The sequence below is a fragment of the Thamnophis sirtalis genome, unplaced genomic scaffold (assembly GCF_051295495.1).
Source record: "Thamnophis sirtalis isolate CommonGarterSnake01/CBP01778 unplaced genomic scaffold, rThaSir2_p1.2 scaffold_13, whole genome shotgun sequence".
In the NCBI taxonomy this organism is placed as follows: domain Eukaryota; kingdom Metazoa; phylum Chordata; class Lepidosauria; order Squamata; family Natricidae; genus Thamnophis; species Thamnophis sirtalis.
The window spans coordinates 7,451,539-7,476,132 of record NW_028261393.1 but is presented as its reverse complement, the minus strand read 5'-3'; the positions used below and the strand labels follow the sequence as shown (position 1 = coordinate 7,476,132).

At 42.4% G+C, this 24,594-nt stretch overlaps 1 protein-coding gene and 2 long non-coding RNA genes across 3 annotated transcripts; all 3 read left to right on the top strand.

Annotated features, from left to right (window-relative positions):
- Positions 1 to 1,313: 1,313 nt before the first annotated feature.
- On the top strand, positions 1,314 to 6,140 carry LOC148042962 (uncharacterized). Its single transcript, XM_087727532.1, has 3 exons — positions 1,314 to 1,464; positions 4,827 to 4,952; positions 5,690 to 6,140. The coding sequence occupies exons 1-3, from the start codon at positions 1,416 to 1,418 to the stop codon at positions 5,893 to 5,895; spliced, it is 381 nt and encodes a 126-aa protein (XP_087583658.1). The 5' UTR covers positions 1,314 to 1,415; the 3' UTR covers positions 5,896 to 6,140.
- A 7,378-nt stretch (positions 6,141 to 13,518) lies between these two features.
- On the top strand, positions 13,519 to 15,762 carry LOC106545119 (uncharacterized). The gene is made up of 2 exons (XR_015698342.1): positions 13,519 to 13,601; positions 13,715 to 15,762. It is a non-coding gene; the product is annotated as an uncharacterized LOC106545119 (long non-coding RNA).
- Positions 15,763 to 21,252: 5,490 nt separating this feature from the next.
- LOC148042961 (uncharacterized) lies at positions 21,253 to 24,306 on the top strand. The gene is made up of 3 exons (XR_015698378.1): positions 21,253 to 21,373; positions 21,656 to 21,772; positions 23,885 to 24,306. It is a non-coding gene; the product is annotated as an uncharacterized LOC148042961 (long non-coding RNA).
- Positions 24,307 to 24,594: the final 288 nt, after the last annotated feature.

The following is a 24,594-nucleotide window of genomic DNA, read 5'->3' as shown; positions in this document are numbered from 1 at the left end:
GATTGTTGGGGGCAATATGCTGACTCTCTGTAAACCGCTTAGAGAGGCCTGAAAGCCCTATGAAGCGGTATATAAGTCTACTGCTATTGCTATAAAATCAGGAGCAACTTACTTGGCAAGCATCTTGCTTAGCAACAGAAAATTCTGCTCCTAATTTTGGTCATAGATCAAGGACCTCTTATATCCTAATGTAGCCTTACAGAGCATGAATGGGTAGGTAGAAAAGTTGGAACCGGAGCAATTTCTCTGCCGGTCAGAAGCGTCGTCTCTTAAAGAGACTTTTATTTTTTGCATTGCATGGGGAGAACCAACCCTGTCGTGATTCATAAGAAGCCCTGGTTCAGGCATCATCCCTTTGGGAAGGACAAACATTTGTCTCCCTCTCCTCCATCTGAAGGATGGCTTTGGTGTCCTCCGTTCTTCAAACCATGAGTGGTGACTATCAACCAATGGAGGCAGTGAGGGGGAGATTTTTGGGCTGGCAACATTAAAATCAGCCCAGAGGTAGAAAAATAGCCTCTTCCTTGCCATAGCCCAGGTTAAAGAGTTGTGATGATCTTGAACAGGAGTCTTGGCTTCAACAAATGCTTGAGCAAGGAGTTCCTTCAAAGCAGTCTTCCCAAGAATGAGGTGGCTCACTTTGCCTGGGGAAGTTGTCCATCCACACAACCACAGAAGCCACTTCCATTCAAAGGAAGGAGTGGGGAGGGAGAAGACAGACAGCTCCCACAATGTCTTCTTCACAAGAGGTAGAACAATTTGTCTTGAGAGGCCACCTCACAGCCACCTCTGGAAAGGGAATTGCCTTCTCAAGGCAAGTCCTCCACGGTCCACCCAGAAGGTGATTCTACTACCGTAATGATGACAGACAACATTGAAGCCACATGGGCAATTAAAAAGGAATATATTCAGATTTTGTTTAGAATTTAGAATTTTTTAGAATTTTATTAGAATTTGTAGGCCGCCCTTTTCCCTGAGGGGACTCAGGGCGGCTCACACAAAAACTGGGAAGGGGGGGAATACAGACAGTAGGACAAACATGTAATAAAATAGCAAACAACATACATTCATCATTCGGGAGGGGCAACTATCCTATCCCCAGGCCTGACGGGCGAGCCAGTTCTTTAAGGCTATGCGGAAGGCCTGGACGGTGGAGAGGGTACGGATCTCCACGGGGAGCTCGTTCCAAAGGGTCGGGGCTACTGCTGAGAAGGCCCTCCTCCTTGTAGTTGCCAGCCGACACTGGCTGGCCGATGGAATACGGAGGAGGCCTAATCTATGGGATCTTATCGGTCGCAGGGATGTAATTGTTTGTTTATGGATGCCTTGTGTGTTGTTTTGCAGAATCTCTAGGCCACACAATTGTGTTCCTTCAAGAAGAGATTTTTTTTTTAAAAAAAACCTAACTCATCATCATGCAGTTTCTGCCTGGGCTCTTCTTCTTCTCCATCCTGGTGACTATAGGTATGGTCAGGCTTGTTGTCCATTGTGTGTGTGTGTGTGTGTGTTGCCGGAGCTAAGGAGGATTCTCCACATCGGTTACTTGGATGGTTTCTTAAGGACTGTAAAAAGTCTCAAGAATGCCTGAAAGATGGAATGGTTTTCTGGGGAAAAGGAAGTGGGTGTAGATCAGAGGTGGGTTCCTACCAGTTTGCACCTATTCGGTAGAACTGGTTCATCAAATCTACTGAACCAGTTAGAAGAGGTTCCACCAGTGGACCCGGAAAGCAGGCCACACCTACAGAAGAGGTTCCAAAAATTTTTGAAACCCACCACTCACACACACACACACACACACACACACACACACACACAGAGAGAGAGAGAGAGAGAGACAGACAGACAGACAGACAGACAGACAGACAGACAGACTGACACACAGAGAGAGAAAGAGAAAGAAAGGAAGAAATAAATAAATAAAAAAAGAAAAAAGAAAGAAAAAGAGAGAGAGAGAAATGAAAGAAAAAAAGAAAAAAGGTACAGAGAGACAAAAGGAAGGAAGGAGACAGAGAGAGAACACATGGCCGGCAAGCCACTCCCACCAGGTCACATGGCCAGCAAGCCACTCCCACAAAGGAGGCCACACCCACAGAGTAGGCTCCAAAACTTTTTGAAACCCACCACTGGTGTACAGTCAGAGCAGACCAAAGTTTATCAAAAAGTATTTAACTCAAGAAAAATTGACCACACTGGTGGCCTTTCATGCGATCAGATTTGTCCTGGAATAACCACTAACCAAATTATATTTTTTTTAGGACAGCAAGAAAAAGGGGCACAATGAAGATTTCCCCCATACTTAGATGCCCTTAATTATTTCACTGCCGCACTTCATTTTAGTGTTTTTTTCTTATTTTCTTTCTCTGCTTTGTTTGACTTTAACCTCCATTGTTCAAAGGATGTTTTCCTTTCATTGCAGAGTGCAAAATTGCTTCCGTTTTTTTAGTCATCAAATTTATATACCACCTATCTCATTCTTGCAGTGACTCTGAATGGTTTACAGTATTATAGTTTTTATGAAAGGGGAAAAAAAAAGGTCAATTTAGAAAAGCAACAAGCTTCCTTCCTTCCTATTTCTAACTTGATAATTTCCCTGGGAATTTTGGCAGATTCCAAATGGAAGAAAGGAAATTTGTTTTCACTTTTGATCTAACCTGTGTTTCAGAGGTGGGTTCCTACCAGTTCGCACCAGTTCGGTAGAACCGGTTCGTCAATTTTTTGAAACCCACCACTGACACACAAACACACAGACAGACAGACAGACAGACAGACTCACACAGAGAGAGAAAGAGAAAGAGAAAGAAAGGAAGAAAGAAAGAAATAAAAAAAGAAAAAGAGAAAGAAAAAGTGAGAGATGAAAGAAAAAAAGGGACAGAGAGACAAAAGGAAGGAAAGAGAGAGAGAGAGAGAGAGGGAGAAAGAAAGAAAGAAAGAAAACACATGGCCGGCAAGCCACTCCCACAAAGGAGGCCACACCCACAGAGTAGGTTCGAAATTTTTTTGAAACCCACCACTGCTGTGTTTCCTCACTTATTCCTTCCCCTCCCTGCCAGAGGTGAGTTATGTGTACCTCCTCTACCTTGCAATGGCTTATTTTAGATTAGATTAACAGAGTTGGAAGGGATCTTGTAGGTCATCTAGTCTAACTCCTCCTCCCCCCAAACAGGAGACCATACACCAATTCTGACAGATGGCAGTTCAGTCTCTTCTTGAAAGCTTCCAGTGATGAAGCTCCCACAACTTCTGAAGGCAACTTCTGTTCCATGGGTTGATTGTTCTCACTGTCAGAAAATTCCTCCTTATTTTCAGGCTGAATCTCATTGTTCAGTTTCCATCCATTATTCCTTGTCTGGCCTTCAGGTGCCTTGGAAAATAGCTTGACTCCCTCCTCTCTGTGGCAGCCCCTCAAATATTGGAAGACATGTCTCCCCATAGTCCTTCTCCTCACTAGACTAGCCACGCCCAGTTCATGCAACCATTCATCGTATGTTTTAGCCTCCAGTCCCCTAATCATCTTGGCTGCTCTTCTCTGCACTTTTTCCAGAGTCTCAATATCTTTTTTATAGGCATAAAATGGGGGGGGGGTTCCAACAAAACCGCGGTCGACTAAAGCGCGCTCGACGAAACCGCGTACCTGACGTCATCACAGCGCGATGAAAAAAGCACGCGGTGAGCGCTAAAGTTAAAATTAACCCCTAAACCTAAACCTAACCCCCCGAAATCTAACCCTAAACTTAACCCTAAACCTAACGCTTAACCTAACCCTAACCCTAACCCTTAACCTAACCCTAACCCTAATCCTAACCCTAACCCTAACCCTAACCCTAACCCTAACCCTAACCCTAACCCTAACCCTAACCCTTACCTTAACGTGAATCGACTTGCTTTCAAAGTGCTTTTTAAAGCACCCTTTTTTCTCCACGGTCGCTGTTGTCGCGCTGCTGATGATGTCAGCTTTAATCGGGCGCGCTTTAGTGGACCGCATTTTGTCGTGCCACGAATGGGGGCGGTACTCTAGGTGTGGCTTTATAGGGTGGTATTAGTGCCTCACTTGATCTTGATTGTATCTTCTGTTAATGCAACTTAAGATTCCATTGGCTTTTTTGGCTGCCACCAAACACTGTTGACTCATATTTAGCTGGTTGCCCACTAAGACTCCAAGATCCTCTCACAGTTCCTGCTATTAAGCCTGGTTTTATCCAGTCTATAGGTGCACTTTTCCTTTTTCTTGCCTATGTGTAAGACTAACGAGAAATGAGACATCAGAAATGAGCAAGCCAGAACTACAGGGCTTTTAAAGGTAGAGTTAAGATGAAAACTCTTCATTGCAAAAGTGTTACCATGAGAAGGGTCTTACTCACAAAGATGGGTTGCTCCCGGTTTGGCTGAACCGGAAGTGGTGATTTGGCCTGGGTCGCAGAACCGGCAGGCCTGCCACACCCCTGAACTGGTTCATTGGTCTTTCTGAAATTGCCGGCATGTTTCTGCACATGCGCAGAACGATTAACAGTCAACTGGACATGTGTGAGTAATGCGCGGAATATGTGTGTGAGAAACAAACTGGTTCTACCAACTGGTACAGGAACCTACCCCTGATGTAGGGCTATCATGTCTCCCCTGGTCCTTCCCTTCTGCTAAACTTTGTCTCTGGAAGAGTTCTTCATCTTGTTCTTGGTTTACCTTAATATCACCCTGATAATGTCTCATTATCATCTCCAAAGCCCAGCCTCGCTAAGACTGCTGAGAGTCCTGGTTCAGTAATATTGAAAGGATCTCTGATTTCTTATCCCTGTCCTACTTTCTTATTTCCTTTCCACTTTTCTTTCCAGGTCGCTCCCTGCAGTGTGTATACTGTCTAGCAATTAATGGATATTGCTCTGATGTAAAGGAAGAATGTCATTCTGAGAATTCTGTCTGTATGGATATGAGGTTGAAGGGTAAACGAGATAATAAATGTAAGTAAGACAGGTCACATAAATCTGATTAATTGTGTCCCATCAGGTTGGGGATTGTTCCTTCAGGTCTCCCAACATTCTTCCCCCCCATCACTACTGTAATGAAGCCCATCCACCTTGATGCTGGTTGTTCACTTCTTGTCAGCGTTCCAAGTATCATGTAGAATTAAATCAGAGTCCAAGGCAAAATGATCCTTAAAGTTCCAATTTAATAAATCAGACATCTTAGCACATCTGTGTAAATCCCAATTCTGGAAATTACATCAGAATCCCACCCAGTTAAAAGTTCATGATCTTGTCCCCACACCCACAATCCATCACATGGTCCAATCTTCTTCTTCCATGCTGGCATCTCCACCCAGCTGCTTCCGGTCAGGTGCAAAAGTGTGGAGACAAAAGACCTTGGTCTTCTAGAAATGAATGTCAACAATACATTCCACAATCCTACTCCTGTCTATTTCCCCCTCCATCAACTATACTATTGAAACAGCCTAATGAAATAAGAGAAAGTGTGGCAGGCCAAAACTCTAAAAGGAATATAATTGCAGGCCTGACACTTCTTATCCTTTCTTCTACCTTTCCCAGCATTACAGCCTTCTTGAAAGAGCATTTGAAGTAGGGTCTTTTGAACCGGGTCATGTCGATAGTATCAGAAACCTGTATTTGTGTGGGTGGAGGAGTTCCTTTGAGTCTGAGTGATGGCTCTGATCACTAACCTTTCTCTTTTGCTCCTGCAGATGATGTCATCATTAAAGGTTGCAGAACAAAAATTGATTGCGAGCGAGAGAAAAAGGGGATAGGTCAGGAAATCCCTCCTGATTACAAAAAGGCTATTCCATTTGAAACAGTCCTCAAAAGCGTTGTCTGCAGCAAAGCCCCTCCCTCCTTTGCATCCTTCTTCCCAGCATTCCTTGGGCTCCTCCTGATGAAGCTTCTCCTCTAAAGCTCTTCCTACCAACCATGTTGTCCCCTTTTTCTCCGCCTGTATAATCTCTCAAGCTGATCAGGCGGGATCTTGGATGTTATGCATAAATCTCCAAATTTTCATCCTATTTCCTGTTTTCCTATATTTTCTTCTATATGGAAATCTACTAAGAAGACAGAAATATAATCAGCAGCTTTGAACATGTTCTTGAAGGGAAAAAAAATGGTGCGATTCAAATAAAGAAAACAATGAGTAACAAATAATAGGACTCCAGTCATTGCCTCATTCTTGGTATAGGGGGGGAAAAAAATCCACGTTTTGCATTCGACAAGACAGTTTATTATGCCCTTTCTACAAAGCTAGCACCCACCCCTCTCTTAGAAGAATGAAATATATTGAGAAATATTAAAAGGACAGAATATGATATTTCCCTAATGGAGAAACATGCTCAGCCCCCACCTTTCTTAATAGCCCCAGGAAGACAGTGGTGGGTTTCAAAAAAAATTTAGAACCTCTTCTGTAGGTTTGGCCTGCTTTGGGGGAGTGGCTTGCTGGCCATGTGACCGGGTGGGAGTGGCTTGGCAGTAATGTGAAATATTAAAATTCTCCCTGATGGAGAAGCATGCCCTTGGAAAGCAGCCTCGCCTTTCTTAATAGCCCCATCAGGACTGGGCCAGCCTATCTTCAAGAGAAAAGACCTCTAGTTCAGTTTACTACCAGTTCTCTGGGTGTGGCTTATTTTGTGGGTGTGGCTCGATGGTCATGCGACAGTGGGCATGGCTTAGTGGCCATGTGGCTGGGCGAGCAGGGCTTGGTGGTCATGTGACTGGGTGGCCGTGGCTTGGTAATCATGTGACTCGGTGGGCATGGCCAGCTTGACGTCACTCATGTCAAGGGCAGAGATGGTATTCTATTTTCTTCACTACTGGTTCAATAATGGGAGCACGTACTCGCTTCGCTCGCACAAGGCACATCTGAAATCCTTACTCTTGCTAAACTTTTCTTTTCATATATTTTCTGAGTAAAAGCACTGCGAAGTTATCTTTACTTGGACTGTATAAGATGAGATTTTAAGAAAATCATGGGAACTCAGATATGATATTAACTTTATTGGAGAGGAAGTAGTGAATAGCAGATAAATTCTATTCTGAATCTCTTAGGCATAAATCAATATGTGAATGTACGAAGGTAAGAAATACTGGCTGTTTTATCCATTATTGGTAGATAACCATGTTTATTCAGATGCATATCACCTCTGTGTTCAGTGGTGCTTACCAGAGGTGGGTTCCTACCAGTTCACACCTATTCGATAGAACCGGTTCATCAAATCTACCGAACCGGTTAGAAGAGGTTCCACCAGTGTCTTCCAGGATGGGGGTACCTTCCCTTCCACTTGGATCTTATTAAATAATTCCTTAAGCGGTTCTACAATTTCTAATTGTAAATTTTTGTAGTTAGCCACCGTCAAGCCATCTGTACCCGATGCTTTCCATGCTTTCAGCTGTTTAATTACCTGGAGAATTTCCCCTGAAGTTATTGGTTGATTTAGTCTTTCCCTCTGCTCATCCTTAACTATGGGTATTTTTTCTTTATCCAGGTATCTATCTATATCTAAGCCTTGAATTTTATCATTCGTGTACAATCCTATGAAAAATTCACGAAAAACTCTTTGAATCTCCTCCTGTTGGTACACTTCCTTCCCTTTAAAATGTAATTTTGATATATTATGAGACTTCTGTTTTTTCCTAATCAAATATGCTAACCATCTACCAGATTTATTTGCATTACAGAAAGTGTTGTGTTTTGCATATAGCAAATTGGTAGCCACCTGGTCTGACATCAGCATGTTAAATTGCTCTTTTAATAATGTGATTGTTTCTTTAATCTTTTTGTCTCCTGGTTTTAAGATTAACTCCTGCTCTCTCTTCCTAATTTCATTTTCAAGTTCAATTCTCTTTTCCCCCGGTTCGAACAATTTTTGAAACCCACCACTGGTGCTTACCAAAAAAATATGTTTCGAATTGAATATGAAGCAGTCGTGTGTGAATTGGACTGTCTATATTATAAGGCTGCACAGAAAACTTAAATAACATTTCATAATTAGATACTACAAATACATGGAAAGCAGTTAGCCATGATGTTATTCTTTGTAAGCACACATAGTCCAAATAAATTGCTTACTACTGTTAACAATATCTGGGTGAGTTTATGCTCAAGGAGACCCAAGCACTGCCACCTTGATCCAAGCCCACCAAGCCAGAGGCTCAGAGGGGCTCTTACCTCAAAGAAGGGCCAAATCTTGTTCCTTTCTAAGTAGATTGTGAAGCTTGCCAGGGTGCCCCCTACCCCCCCCCGCCTCATCCCCATCATGGCTGCAATGCGGGCAACTTTGGAAGATGCTAGCCTGGCAGAGACAGGGGCAGCCCAGCAAGCGTTGCAGCTACGTGGCTGCGAAGCTTGCCGTGCCACTGCCCCAGTCCCCACCGGACTAGCATCTCCCGAAGCCACAGGCATTGTGAAGGTGAGGCGGGGCAAGCATCGGGCAGGCAGTGTGAGCAACCAGCAACAGAGGAACCAGTTCGGGGGCGTGGCCAGCCGGTCATCACTACCAGTTCTCCAATCTCGGGGAAATGGCCATCACCTGTTTGTGTGAACCAGTGCGAACTGGCTGAATACTACCTCTGGTTGTAAGTCAAGGACTAATGTACTGGTTTTACATTTAGGCACTGCAACTCTCAATCAATTCAGGGCCCTCCAAGTAGTATAAGAGGAGGTTGGATCCTTCAGCCATATCCTCCTTTAATGTGTTTCCTTGCTTGGTGGTCTCCATCCTCCATCTTTTAAATCAGTGTTGTTCTTGGGTACCCTCAAGAATGTTTGTTCTTGATTACAGAAAGAAGCTTTTCCCTAGTGGTATGAACAAGCCGTTTCTATAAAGACCTATCAGTCTAATTGGTAAATCTCAAAGGCAAAGTTTCATTTTTCTCCATACCAAGCATGAAGTTCAGAAGCGGTTTCCATGTGGAAATAAAAGGATGAACGAAATTCACACAGTTTAACTGATTCACTTAATCAGTTGCATTCTGGTTTTTTCAAGAGCCAAGGTGGCGCAGTGGTTAAATGCAGCACTGCAGGCTACTGCTAGATCAGCAGGTCAGCGGTTCAAATCTCACCAGCTCAGGGTTGACTCAGCCTTCCATCCTTCCGAGGTGGGTAAAATGAGGACCCAGATTGTTGGGGGCAATATGCTGACTCTCTGTAAACCGCTTAGAGAGGCCTGAAAGGCCTATGAAGCGGTATATAAGTCTACTGCTATTGCTATTGCTATTCTTGGCTACCCCATGCCTGCCATTGGAAAACTAGTCTTTCTATGGCTAGAAAAATAATAATTTCATATTAATTATTTGGTAAGCATAAGTATAGGTGAAGTGCAGTAGAGGTCTCACATGCCCAAATGCACACATGGACAGAATGAAGAAACTCCACAGCCTTCCGTTAACAGGAAAGGGGAGGGAGAGGTGGGGAAAGATAAGAAAAAGAAGCATTGACTATCGACTCTCTCTGTTCCAATAAAATAAGGCATTAACATCAAATCACAACTTTTTGCTTTTTCCTAGTAGTATGAACAAGCCGTTTCTATAAAGTTCTATCAGTCTAATCGGTAAATCTCAAAGGCAAAGTTTCATTTTTCTCCACACCAAGCATGAAGTTCAGAAGCGGTTTCCATGTGGAAACAAAAGGGTGAACGAAATTCACACAGCCTTAATCAGTTACATTAAGGTTTTTTCCTTGGCTACCCCATGCCTCCATTGGAAAGCCAGTCTTTCTGCGGCTAGAAAAAAATTATTTCATAAAAATGTTGGTATAAATGCCAACATTTATAGGGGCCTCACTGATTACAACTAAATGGATGAAGCGGGCTTTGGTTATTGAGGATGTATGTCGGGGATCCCCGACCCTCAGGCTGCCACCCATTACCAAGTTGTGGCCTATTTGGAACTGGGCCATGCAAGAGGCGGGCTGGTGGGATCACTCATATGCGGGCCAGTTCCCCCCTAAGCCCCCCAGCCGGGTCCACCTAAAAGGTCCCTTCCAAATCGTCAGTTCTCTTGCTGAGCCATCCCGTTTGACCCACCAACCGCTAGAGGGCAACTTCCCGAATTGGCATCTTGTTGTTGTGTTTCCTCAGTAGGGTTCAGGGCTTAAATTGATCTAAAACATTTGTATAGAAATTTATCAAGCTGAATCTTGTGTTATCATCCCAGAGAGGCCTCCAAAGTTTGAGGAACTACTTTAGCTGTTGGATTTTGGTTATGCCCAACCCCCCACCCCAAAGAAAAAGAAAATAAAAAGGAATCACAACTAGTGTGGCTGCCATTGTTCCCCTTTCTTTGCTGTGTTGAATCAGCAGACCAAATAACCTGTGTGTTCAATGGGAACGGTCTAATAAATGCCGCAAAAGAGGGAAGAGAACTTGGGTTGATGTCAACCTTAGACTTTCTGGATCAACCAATGTTGAAAGAAGATTTGCACATTTGGTGGGAAAGTAACAATAAAGGGCGCGGCAGATGAGACATGCAAACCCAGGAGCATTGTATGTGCTTGAGAGGGAAATAAGGAACCTTCAAGCTGTCTCTCTGTTCAGTAGGACTTTGCCCACCTTGAAAATGGTTCTTGAGAAGTTCTTCAGAGCACATCACAAACCCAGACGGAGCATATCTCCGCTAGTTTTTAAAGCAATCCCTTGTGTTTCTGTCCTATAGAAAACTTCTTTAAAAAAAACATTTTTGCAATGCTGCCTTTTTTTTTAAAAGATTTTGGCAGGCACTGCTGTGCTTGTGTTTCTGGACTATGAGTATGTATGTATGTATGTATGTATGTATGTATGTATGTATGTATATCTGTATGTATGTATGTATCAGTGGTGGGTTTCAAAAACTGTTCGAACCTACTCTGTGGGTGTGGCCTCCTTTGTGAGAGTGGCTTGCCGCCCATGTGACCAGATATGAAGATGCCAATGACACTTGTCAGAACCACCTTAAATTACCTCACACACAGCACTGGCAGGCATAAGAATATGATGTAAACTTGTTTTTTAAAAGGCATCTTTGGTTTGCGTTAAAACAACTTCAACACACGCAATGTTCTGATTGCACCACAAACGCAGTAGTCATCCTTACCTTTCACAGAGGCACTGAGTTTTATAAATATGAGCATGATAGTGTAGAATAATCATATCCAAGGACCAGTGGTGGGTTTCAAAAATGTTTGGAACCTCTTCTGTAGGTGTGGCCTGCTTTCCGGGTCCACTGGTGGAACCTCTTCTAACCAGTTTGGTAGATTTGACAAACCGGTTCTACCGAATAGGTGCAAACTGGTAGGAACCCACCTCTGGTATGTATGTATGTATGTATGTATGTATGTATGTATGTATGTATGTATGTATGTATGTATGTATGTATTTATCTATATATATGTATATCTATATTGGTATTGGTATTTTATTATTTGTATGCTGCCCTTCTCCGGGAGGACTCAGGGCGGCGAACAATTCAAAGGGGAAAAAAGGGGGAACATAAAAGACAAAATACAAATAATAAAAGTGGACAACAGTCGCACAACCATACATGTCGAGAGGGGAGGGAACTCATCACCCCCAGACCTGCCGGCAAAGCCAGGTTTTGACGGCTTTTCGGAAGGCCTGGAGAGAGGTGAGGGTCCGAATCCCTGTGGGGAGTTCATTCCAGAGGGCCGGAGCTACCACAGAGAAGGCCCTCCCCCTGGTAATAGCCAGGTGGCATTGGCTGGTAGATGGCACCCGGAGGAGGCCAACCCTGTGAGATCTAATGGGTCTGTGGGAGGTAATTGGCAGCAGGCGGTCTCCAAGGTATAGTATATCTGTATCTGTATCTGTATCTGTATCTGTATCTGTATCTGTATCTGTATCTGTATCTGTATCTGTATCTGTATCTGTATCTGTATCTGTATCTGTATCTGTATCTGTATCTGTATCTGTATCTGTATCTGTATCTGTATCTCTCTCTCTCTCTCTATCTCTATCTCTATCTCTATCTCTATCTATGTCTCTCTCTCTCTCTCTCTCTCTCTCTCTATCTATCTATCTATCTATCTATCTATCTATCTATCTATCTATCTATCTATCTATCTATCTATCTACATATCTACCTACCTACCTACCTACCTACCTACCTACCTACCTACCTACCTACCTACCTACCTACCTACCTACATACATACATACATACATACATACATACATACATATATATATATATATATATATATATATATATATATAGTACACACACAAACACACACACACACAAACATATATTCATAGTCTATAGACATATGTCTATGTCTATGTCTATATCTATCTAGCTACCTATCTATATCTATATCTATATCTATATCTATATCTATATCTATATCTATATCTATATCTATATCTATATCTATATCTATATCTATATCTGTCTATGTCTATGTCTATGTCTATGTCTATGTCTCTGTCTCTGTCTCTATCTCTATCTCTCTATCTCTATCTCTATCTCTATCTCTATCTCTATCTCTATCTCTATCTCTATCTCTATCTCTCTATCTCTATCTCTATCTCTATCTCTATCTCTATCTCTATCTCTATCTCTATCTCTATCTCTATCTCTATCTCTATCTCTATACATACATACATACATACATAGATAGATACATACATACATACATACATACATACATACATACATACATACATACATACTACAGGAAAGTACCAAAAGGACTTAAAATTGGGATGGTGGTGGTGGTGCCTTTACTTAACAGAGCTGTGATGGCCCAGTGGTTAGACTGCAATATTATATTGCAGGCTAATTCTGCCGACTGCCAGCAGTTCGAACCTGACAAGCTCAAGGTTGGACTCAGCCCTCCATCCTTCTCAGGTCAGTTAAATGAGGAGCCGGGTTGCTGAGGGAAATATGCTGACTCTGTAAACTGCTTCGAGAGGGCTTAAAGCAGTATGGGGCAGTACATAAGTTGAAGAGCTCTTGCTAACAGCAGCCTTGCTTAGCAAAGGAAATCCTGGCCTCATGGTCATAAATCGAGGACTACCGATATCCAAATGTAGGCTTACAAAGCAGAGCGTGAAGGGGAAGTTAGAGAAGGGGAACTGGAGCAATTTCTCTGCCCGTCAGAAAGACTTTCTCTCTTTTTACATTGACTGGGGAGAGCCAATCAGCCCAGGATTCCCACAAACACCTGGCTCAGGCATCACTTTGGGAAGGACAGCCATTTGTCTCCCTGTCCTCCATCTGAAGGATGGCTTTGGTGTCTTCCATTCTTCAAACCATTAGTGGTGACTATCAATCAAGGGAGGGGGGGGATTTCTGGGCTGGCAACATTAAAATCAGTCCAGAAGTAGAAAAATAGCCCCTTCCTTGCCATAGCCCAGGAGAAAGAGTTGTGATGACCTTCTACAGGCCTCTTGGCTGCAACAAATGCTTGAGCAAGGAGTTCCTTCAAAGCAGTCTTCCCAAGGAGGAGGGAGGTGCCTTGATTTGTCTGGGGGAGGAGTCTAGAGACACATGCATAAAAGCCACTTCCATTCAAAGGAAGGGACCAGGAGAGGAAGACTTGAGAGGCCACCACACAGCCACCTCTGGAAGGCGAATTACCTCCTCAAGGCAGGTACTCCACAGTCCCCAGAGAAGGTCATTCTACAGTAATGATTGGAGATAACATTGAAGCTACACGGGTAATTAAAACAGAGTTTGACGTTTCAGATTTCTTTTTGTTTATGGATGCCTTGTGTGTTGTTTTACAGAACCTCCAGTCCACACAATTGTGTTCCTTCAAGAAGAGATCATTATTATTATTATTATTTTGGCTTAACCTCCGTGTCTGACTCATCATCATGCAGCTTCTGCTGGGACTCTTCTTCTTCTCCATCCTGGTGACTACAGGTAAGATCAGGGTTGGTTGTGAGGTGTCCCTGGAGCTAAGGAGGGTCCTTCACATTGGCCGCTTGGGGGTTTGCTTAGGGACACTGAAAAGCCCCAAGAACTCAACAAAAATGGGACAGTTTTCTGAAAAAAGAAGAAGTGGGTGTAGAATCAGAATAGACCAATGTTTATCAGAAAGTATTTAACTCAACAAAAAATTCAACACACTTGTGAATCCCCTTTCATGCGACCAGGTTAGCCCTTGAATAACCAATAAGCAAATTAAACGTGTGTTTAGTTAGTTCCATTCTTGGGACATGAGTTGGCCTTAATCTTCCCCTGTAATTAAGTGAGGGTCCTAAGGTGGGCTATTTCTTTATTTATTAAATGTGTTTTTCCACCTCAAGGCAAGCTTCAAGACTACATAATGTGAGTAGAATGTCTCTCTTTAAAGAAAAAGTGTTTTTTAAAAATCTCCTGCTGACTCTCGAATTTTCTCTTCCAACTGATAATTGAAAAATTGCTTCTGATTATTTTTATTCATCAAATGTCTATGTGTGTCACCCATGTCACTCTCGCAGTGACTCCGGACGGTTTACAGGTTATTATAGTTTCTATGAAAGAAACAAACAATGGTCCGTTTAGGAAAACAAGAAGATTCCTTACTATTTCGAACTTAGTACTTTCTCCAGCATCAAGTATCTACCTATATTTTGATAGATGAAAATGGAACAAAGAAGATTTGTTTTTGCTTTCTCAATTATTCCTTCCCCTCCCTCCTCCTCACAATGGAGTCTGCTAAACTATGTCTCTTGAGGAGTTCTTCATCTTGATCTAGGTTTAACCTAATATGGCTCCGATTCTGTCTCACCATCATCTCTACTGACCAGCCTAGCTAGGACTGCTGAGAGTCCTGGTTCACTAATATCGAAAGCATCTCTGACTCCCTCTCCCTCTCCTACTTTCTTATCTCCTTTCCACTTTTCTTTCCAGGTCATTCCGTGCAGTGTGTAAAATGTCGAGCAATCAATGGGTATTGCCCTCTTGTAAAGGAAGACTGTCCTGAGGGTTCTGTCTGTATGATTGAGAAGTTGAAGAGTAAAGATGGAAAATGTAAGTAAGACAGGTCGCATATATCTGATTCATCCTGTCCCATCAGGTTGGCGATTGTTCCTTCAGGTCTTTCAACAGTCCTCCCCCTTCACCACTGTAATGAAGCCCATCCACCTTGATGCTGGTTGTCCCCTTCTTCTCTTGTCTTCTACCTTTCCCAGCATTACGGCCTTCTTCAAAGAGCTGGAGCTTCACATAATGCATTTGAAGTAGGGTATTTTGAACCGGGTCATGTAGATATTATTGGAAACCTGTATTTGGGTGGGTGGAGGAATTCCTTTAAATCTGAGTGATGGCTCTGAGCACTAACATTTCTCTTTTGCTCCTGCAGACAATGTCACCAGATCAGGTTGCGCTTTGGAAAGTAAATGCAAGGAACAGAAAGAGAAGATAGGGGAGGAACTCCTTGCTGATTCCGTAGATGGTGTTCCAATTGCAACGGTCGTTGAAAGCATTGTCTGCAGCACAGATCCTGATATCTTAAAAAAAGTTAGCAGCAAAGCCCCTCCCTTCTTTGCTTCCTTCTTCTCAGCATTCCTTGGGCTCCTCCTGATGAAGCTTCTCCTCTAGAGCTCTTCCTTTCAACCAAGAAGTTGTCCCCTTTTTCCTGTCCTGTATAATCTCTCCAGCTGATCAGGCGAGCTCTTGGATGTTATGCATAGATCTCTAAATTTTGTTCCCATTTCCTGTTTTCCTATATTTTCTTTTAAGTGGTAACCAACTGAGCGGACAGAAATGTAATCAGCAGCCTTGAACATGTGCTTGGAGGAAAAAAAATGGTGTGATTCAAATAAAGAAAACAATGAGTAACAAATAATGGGACTCCAGTCATTGATTCTGATTCTTTTCATTTGGTATACGGGGAAAATAATCATCCACATTTTGCATGCTACAAGAAAGTTTGCTATTCCCGTCAGTTACATTAAGGTTTTTCTCTTGGCTGCCACATAAATGCCACTGATATTATGCCTCCGTCTCTAAATTTTCCAGAATGGAAAACAATTATGCAGGCAGAAATATTTTCATCAGCTTTGGCTGTATGTTTGAAGAGAAAGTTGAAGTAATTCAAATAAGATGAGCAATAAATAATATTAGGACTCCCACTCATTGTCTGATTCTTTTGATTTGATATAGGGAAAAATGTTGTTTTCCATTGTTAGAGATGTATATATCAAACGTAGAAACTAGCCATCTCACAGGGATTTGGTTTATCAAGTAGTATATGTTATTTTATTGAGCAGTTGTTTATTTTATTTTCTTCATGCCATCTCAATCCCAAAGACAACTGTCTGCACAATCATTTTCCTTCTACCCAGTTTCGACTCTTAGCCCTGGGAGTTTCTCTAGGGGTCTCCTGAACAAGAAACTTCATGAACACATCTAAGGAGGTGGTCTGGCTCAAACGCACACATGCACAAAATGAAGAAACTCCACTTAATCAGTTACATTATGTTTTGTTTTCTTGGCTACCCCATGCCTGACATTGGAAAACCAGTCTTTCTGTGGCTAGAAAAATAATAATTTCATATTAATTATTTGGTAAGCATAAGTATAGGTGAAGTGCAGTAGAGGTCTCACGTATCCAGATGCACACGTGCAAAAAAATGTTCCCGTCTTCCAGATTTGATATCAATTTATTTATTTAGCATATGTATGGTACCTAGAGACATCATGCAATTACTCATGTAGAGACATAGTTTAAATAAATCATATAAACCATAATAAAATCACCCCAATATTTGCGTATGGAATTTCAATGGGATAGGTGTTATAGTGCAGAGGTGTCAAACACAATGTCAGGGCTCCATCAGGGTTTGTTTGTTTTACCTTGGGGGGGGGTGACGGATGAGTGAGGCCAGGATGGGGTGGGCATGGCCCTCTGCCAGTGAAAATGGAGCTCAGGGGACCACGCAAAGCCCCCCGGGCCCCTTTTTCAGCCAGAATGGTCTCCTGCAGCCCTCTGCCAAAGAAATCCGTTTTCACTGGCAGAGGCACCTCAGGCTGTTCCTTCACTGTTTCCAGGGCATCCCCATGAGGCAGATCTAACCACTTCGTAGCAGGCCTTGAGTTTGACACCTGTGCTATAATGTGATATCTAAGGAAGTTAACCCCCTCATTGCTTCTGCTGTGGCCGTGACAAAGTCATCCCAGGTGCCTTGAAAATTTTGGAATTTCCTGAGGAGACATTCTTGAACTACTTTTATAGCTTGTTCCAGTGCAACCCCCCAGCCAATATGATTTGATATTGGTTTATTTTTTTTAATAGATTTTTGTATCGATGTTGAACCTCTGGTATAGTGTGATGTCTAAAGAAGTTAACCAGCTCGCTGCTTCTGCTGTGGGCACTGTGACGTCATCCAAGGTGCCTTGAAAAATTTGGAATTCCCTGAGATACGTTCTTGAACTATATGTACTTAATAGCTTTTTCCAGTGCATTCCAGTCCCATTGCAGCCCCTCGACCTATAGGGTTTGATATTGATTTATTTTTTATTGATTTTTGTATCAGTGTTGATAATGATCCTGTCCATCTCTCAGAGATTTGACTTTTCAACTACTTTATAGATTTTTTATTTTGTTTTATTCTGCTCGTTCCGTCTAAATCCTGAAGGCAACTCTGTGCATTATTTTCCTTCTTCCCAGGGTAGTCTACAGCCCTGGAGTTTCTTTAGGGGGTCTCCGGTCTGAGAAGGTTTCATGAACATGTCTAAGGATCCGGCTCAAAGGCCCAAATGTGCACACACACACACACACAATCTTAATTAGTAGATTAGTACCCTTCTGACAACTTGCGCTGCTCTCTGAAATTCACACAGCCATAATCAGTTATATTAAGGTTTTTCTCTTGGCTGCCACATACATAGAATAGAATAGAATAGAATAGAATAGAATAGAATAGAATAGAATAGAATAGAATTCTTTATTGGCCGTGTGATTGGACACACAAGGAATTTATCTTTGGCGCTCTCAGTGTACATGAAAAGACAAGATACATTCGTCAAGAATCGTAAGGTACAACACTTAATGATAGTCACAGGGTACAAATAAGCAATCAGGAAACAATGAATATAAATATAAATCATACGGATACAAGCAACAAAGTTACAGTCCTGCAGTCATAAGTGGGAGGGGATGGGTGATAAGAAGGTTGAGAAGACTAATAGTAATAGTAATGCAGCCTTAGTGAATAGCTTGACAATGGTGCAGGAATTATTTGTTTAGCAGAGGGGTGGCATTCAGGGAAAAACTGTTATTGTGTCTAGTTGTTCTGGTGTGCATTGCTCTATAGCACCATTTTGCGGGTAGGAGTTGAAAAAAAAATGTCCAGGATGTGGGCAGTCTGTAGATATTTTCACAGCCCTCTTTTTGACTCTTGCATTGTACAGGTCCTCAATGGAAGACAGGTTGGTTGTTTTTTCTGCAGTTCTAATTATCCTCTGAAGTCTGTCTCTGTCTTGTTGGGTTGCAGAGCCAAACCACACAGTTATGGAGGTGCAGATGACAGACTCAATAATTCTTCTGTAGAACAAAATCAGCAGCTCTTTGGGCAGTTTGAGTTTCCTGAGTTGGCAGAGAAAAAACATTCTTTGTTCTGCTGTTCTGATGATGTTCTTGTGCTTAGGTGTCTGTTCTGTTCCCCCCTCCTTCACTTGTTAACAGACGACAGGCAAATAAAAGGAAAGGGAATTCTCTTTATCAGTTCTCAGTTTCAAAATGGCTGCGAGCCAAACTAAACTAATTAAAGTCTCTGCCAGAAGATAACGGACTCAAACATAAATCTTTCTTACGGCAAATACAAGATGAATCAAACAGAAGCAAAGCCCTTCTTCCCACTCTACAAATCAGGATTACAGAAGTCAAACCACTTTTCGAAGTGCACAGCAAAGAAAACCCAATCCAGGAACAAGGAACGTTGACTTCTGCAAGCAGGGCGTGGCACCACCAGTCCTTTTATCCACAAGGGAAGCCTCTAACGAGGCACATCTGGTTGCAATCACCTCCTCAGAGTCCTCCGTTGTGCCTGACATCGGTCAGCTCGTCTCCTATGTGCATCCCGAAAAGACTCACAGAAGGGTTCTTGCTCAGCCTCTCTTGTCTCCTCCCCACTGCTCCAAGGCTCAGTCTCTCTTATGTCCTCCCCACTGGCCCAAGGCTCAGTCATTACCTGGGGACCAACTAGTCTCTCTGAGCCCTGCTCGGAGGCAGACCCTGTCCAGAACCCTCTTCCTCTTCCAAACATGACTCAAAAGCCCCCTCACTGTCAGAGTCTGATAACAGCTCCCAAGGCTTAGCCGAGTCACAACATGTTTCCATTTTAGATCTTGAGATATGATAGAACCCAGAAACCTGAAGGTCTCTACTGTTGATCCTGTGTTGTCTAGTATTGTAAGAGGTGGTAGTATGGGAGGGTTTCTCCTAAAGTCTACCACCATTTCTACGTCTTTGAGTGTGTTCAGTTTCCAGATTGTTCGAGTCGCACTCGAGGGTAGTTGTTCAACCTCCCATCTGTATGCAGTTTCATTGTTGTCTCGAATGAGACCAAACACTGCCACTGATATTAGAGCTACGTCTTCAAATTTTCCTGAATTGAAACCAATTATGCAGGCAGAAATATTTTCATCTGCTTTGGCTGTGTGTTTGAAGAAAAAGATGAAGTAATTCAAATAAAGATAAGCAATAAATAATATTAGGACTCCCAGTCATTGCCTGATTCTTTTGATTTGATATAGAAAAAAAATTGTTTTCCATTTAACATGAATTGTTTGCCACTCCCTTCTTCCACATTTGATTTGATTTGGTACTGAATTATTGTTAGCGATGTACTCTTTTTCGGAGAATAAGATGCTCTGGAGTATAAGGCGCACCTTCATTTTTGGGGAGGAAAATAAGGAGTGGCAGGGAAAGGATTCTGCAAAATCCCCATTACCTCTCCACTCCAGGGGAAAGTTACTGCAAAATCCCCATTCCCTTCCGATCATCTGGGACTCGGGAGGTAGAGAATAGATGGGGCCGGGCCAGTCAGAGGCGATATTAACCAGTTCTCTGAACTACTCAAAATTTCTGTTACCAGTTCTCCAGAACTGGTCAGAACCTGTTGAATACTATCTTGAACTACATGGATGAGTGGCCTCAGGAAAGCAGCAGAAGCTGAATTTCTACTGAGTTTGTCTGAGGTTCAGGTGACTTTGGGCCTATCACCAAGAGGCTGTGAGCTTTAGTCCCGCCTTAGACATTAAAATCGACTGTTTGGCTTTCGGCCAATTACCAAGACACTGTGAATTCTAGTCCCGCCTTAAGCATGAAAGTCAGTTGGGTAACATTGAGCCAGTAACACTCAGTCCAACTGACCACATAGATATTCTATTCAGGGGAAAAAAGGGAAAAATTGCAATATTGGGTATGCTCATTACTAAATAACTCCATTTATAAAAATAATAATGGTGAGATATAGATAGATAGATAGATAGATAGATAGATAGATAGATAGATAGATAGATAGATAGATAGATAGATAGATAGATGATAGATAGATAGATAGATAGATAGATAGATAGATAGATAGATAGATAGATGATAGATAGATGAGATGAGATGAGATGAGATGAGGTAAGGTAAGATAAGATAAGATAAGATAAGATAAGATAGGCAGACAGATGGACAGATGATAAAAATGATGATAGATTAGATAGATGATGATGATGATGATGATGAAAGAGATAATAATGATAGATGATAGATAGAAAATGATGATAGAGATGGATTAAATAGATAGATAATAATGATGAAAGATAGATAATAATAATGATAGATAATAATAATGATAGATAGATAGATAGATAGATAGATAGATAGATAGATAGATAGATAGAGATAGATAGATAATATATTGAGATGATGGATGGATGGATGGATGGATGGATGGATAGATAGATAGATAGATATAATATATTGAGATGATAGATAGATAGATGGATGGATGGATGGATGGATGGATGGATGGATAGATAGATAGATAGATAGATAGATAGATAGATGTGATAGACAGGTAGAGATAGATAGATAGATAGATAGATAGATAGATAGATAGATAGATAGATAGATAGATAGATAGATAGATAGATAGAGTGAGTGAGTGAGTGAGTGAGTGAGTGAGTGAGTGAGCTAATTGAGGCCTCCAGAGCCTGTGCAAAAGGCAATTCTGCAGTAATGATCAAAGACAACTTTGAATCCTGATGGGTAATTAAACATCAATTTTACAAGTGCTTCCAATACTTTTTTGTGCCTAGATGCCTTGTGTGTTGTTTTGTAGAACCTCCAGGCCACACCGTTGTGTTCCTTCAAGAAGAGATCATTTTTAACCTCTGTGCCTGACTCATCATCATGCAGCTTCTGCTGGGGCTCTTCTTCTTCTCTGCCCTCCTGATTGCAGGTATGGTCAGAGTTGTGTTCCAGGGGGCTTCAGTGGAACTAAGGAGGCTCTTCCACGCTGGCCATTGGGGGTTTTCTGGTGAAAACTGTGAAAACCCTTGAGAACTCATCAAAGAAGGAGTCATTCGCTGTGGGTACAGATTCAGAACTGACCAAGGTTTATTGAAAGTATCTGTATCTTTATCTGTATCCATCCATCCATCCATCCATCCATCCATCCATCCATCCATCCATCTTTCTATCTTTCTATGTATCTATCCACCTACTTTTCCTTCTTTTCCAGCTAGTTCCTTGCAGTGTGAATATTGTGTATCAACGACTCCGAATTGTTTTGGTCGAAAACAAAAATGTTCTTATAAGAATACCATCTGCATGACTTTGAAAATTGAAATTAATGCATGTGAGTAAGATTAGTCTCATTTTTCTCCCCCCCACCCCATAGCCACTGAAACGAAGCCCATCCACCTTGATGCTGGTTGTTCTCTTCTTTTCTTTTCTTCTAATTTCCCCAGATTTATGACCTTCTCCAGAGAGCTAGGTCTTCATATAATGTGTCTGATGTAGGATAATACTTTTTTAAAAAAATTTCGTTTGTACATTTTTCTTTAAAATACATTGGTGCTTAGCAAACAGTGTGTTGTCTGGGTCAATTTACCTATACACAGTAATAGTAGTAGCAATATTGTTTATTCATACACTGTTTCCCTGAAAATAAGACCTCCCTGGATAATGAGCCCAATCAGGCTTTTGAGCGCATGTACTAAAATAAGCCCTTCTCTGAAAATAAGCCCTCCCCAAAAATATTTAAATGCATGTGCAGCCGGGCACCACCATTTCCTCTAGTAGTTGCTTACTGGGCAAGCAACATCAGGTGAAGAGGTGAGGCTGGAGGGGCAGAAGGGCGGGGGAACATGCCCCATACACCCCATGTGCTCTTACCTAATTGCTACTCCTGCAACGCTAGCCACCACACCCCTTTTGTCATGCTAATGGCCGGCGCAAAAGCCATTAGCGAAGAACAGGGAGGCAACCGCAGTGACAGGACATCTGGTTACAGATGTCCTGGGAAGCATGGCTGGAAGCATGTGCACGGGCTCATGGATGAGCGGCCACAGTAGCGCAACACAGCGGCAGCCATGAGGTGACCATGCTCGCTTCCTCCTGCACCTCACAAATAATAAGATCTCCACGAAAATAAGACCAAGCGCTTATTTTGGTCACTTGAGAGACCGCCTGCTGCCAATTACCTCCCAAAGACCCATTAGATCACACAGATTAGGCCTCCTCCGGGTTCCGTCTACTAGCCAATGTCATCTGGCTACTACCTGGGGGAGGGCCTTCTCTGTGGCTGCTCCGGCCCTTTGGAATGAGCTCCCCGCAGAGATTCGGACCCTCACCTCTCTCCAGGCTTTCCGAAAAGCCATTAAAACCTGGCTGTGTCGGCAGGCCTGGGGTCGATGAGTTCCCTTCCCCTCTCGAATCGTGTGGCTGTTGGTTGTTTTAAATTCCCTGTACTTTTTGTTGTAGTTCTTGTGTTTCCCTTCCCCTCCTTTGGGGTCCCACCGGGAATAGGGCGGCATATAAATAAAATGAACCTTGAACCTTGAACCATTTTGGGGGTCAAAAGAAAATAAGACCCTGTCTTATTTTCAGGGAAACACGGCACATATTAATAATCTTTCAACTTCTAACTTCTACCTCTATTACCTAACCATTGATAGAACAAATCCCATGTTAAAAAAAACATTCTGCATCTTCTTTGATTTTATCTTTAAAGTTAACCTATCCATTTCTACATATTCTAATATTGTTTTAATTATGTTTTCATCTGTAGGGATTTCCTCATTCTTCCAGTGCTGGGCAAATACAATTTTCACTGCTGTCAAGACATGCAATATTAAATATATATTCCCTTTGTCATATATATTTTTTTCTGATAGAATACCTAACAAAAATATTTCTGGCTTTAAATCTGTATGTTGCCTTTAACGTTTTCTCTAACCAAGTCTGTATTTTCACCTTTTCTTTTCTTTTTTTTTGCCTTTGGGCATGTCCATCACAAGAGCCGAGGTGGCGCAGTGGTTAAATGCAGCACTGCAGGCTACTTCAGCTGACTGCAATTCTGCAGTTCGGCTGTTCAAATCTCACCGGCTCTGGGTTGACTCAGCCTTCCGTCCTTCCGAGGTGGGTAAAATGAGGACCCGGATTGTTGTTGGGGGCGATATGCTGACTCTGTAAACCGCTTAGAGAGGGCTGAAAGCCCTAGGAAGCGGTATATAAGTCTAACTGCTATTGCTATTGCTATATGATAGTAGGAACCCGATATCTGATTACATTTCCAAATTTAGCAGACATGTTTTTAAACTTCTTTTCTAGCCTGGCCGGTGGCAGATGTAGGATAAGTTGAGCCTGGTCATGTAGATAGGATTGGAAACCTGTCTTTGGGTGGGTGGAGGGATTCTTTCAAGTTTAAGTGACGGCTCTGATCACTGATTTTTCTCTCTTCCTCTAGCGGCGATAATTCCTGCCACCATGAAACGCTGCGGCAGGGTGCGTGATTGCAAGCATTATGAAAGTCTATTGGGGAAGCGTTTAACTGGCCAACCACTCAACATAACAGATAATTTGTCTGGTCTTCTAGTTGGATCTGTCATTAAAGAAGTTATCTGCATGAAATGATTTGCACAAAGGATCCCCAGCATTCCTTGGGCTCCTCCTGATGAAGCTTCTCTTCTGAAGCTCTTCTTTCCACCCAAAACGTTGTCCCCCCTTTTTCTTGTCCAGTTATGTCCTCTCAAGCTGATCAGGCGGGATCTTGGATGTTATGGCGCATGTGTCGAAATTTTCCCCAATGGAAATCCACGAAGCAAACAGAAATACAATCCGCCGCCTTGAACGTGTGTTTGAATAAAGGTATTTCATGTTATTTCATTCGTTCAGCTATTTCCTTCCTTTTCTTTTATCCTATGGAAGCTATTCAGAAGAGACTGGGCGACCACTGGTCTGAAATGGCAGCGGGCAGTGGTTCTCTATCTGTGGTCCGTGGACCCCTGGGGCCCCCACAATGTCATCCCAGGAGGTTCATGAAGGCTTGAAGATTTAAATCTTTTGTCTTGGGTTCATGGCCATTAAAGGTATTCAAAGGGAGTCTGTGGTGAAGAAAAGGTTGAGAACCATTGGTGTAGGGCTGGGATGGTGAACCTATGGCATGCAGGAAGCCTC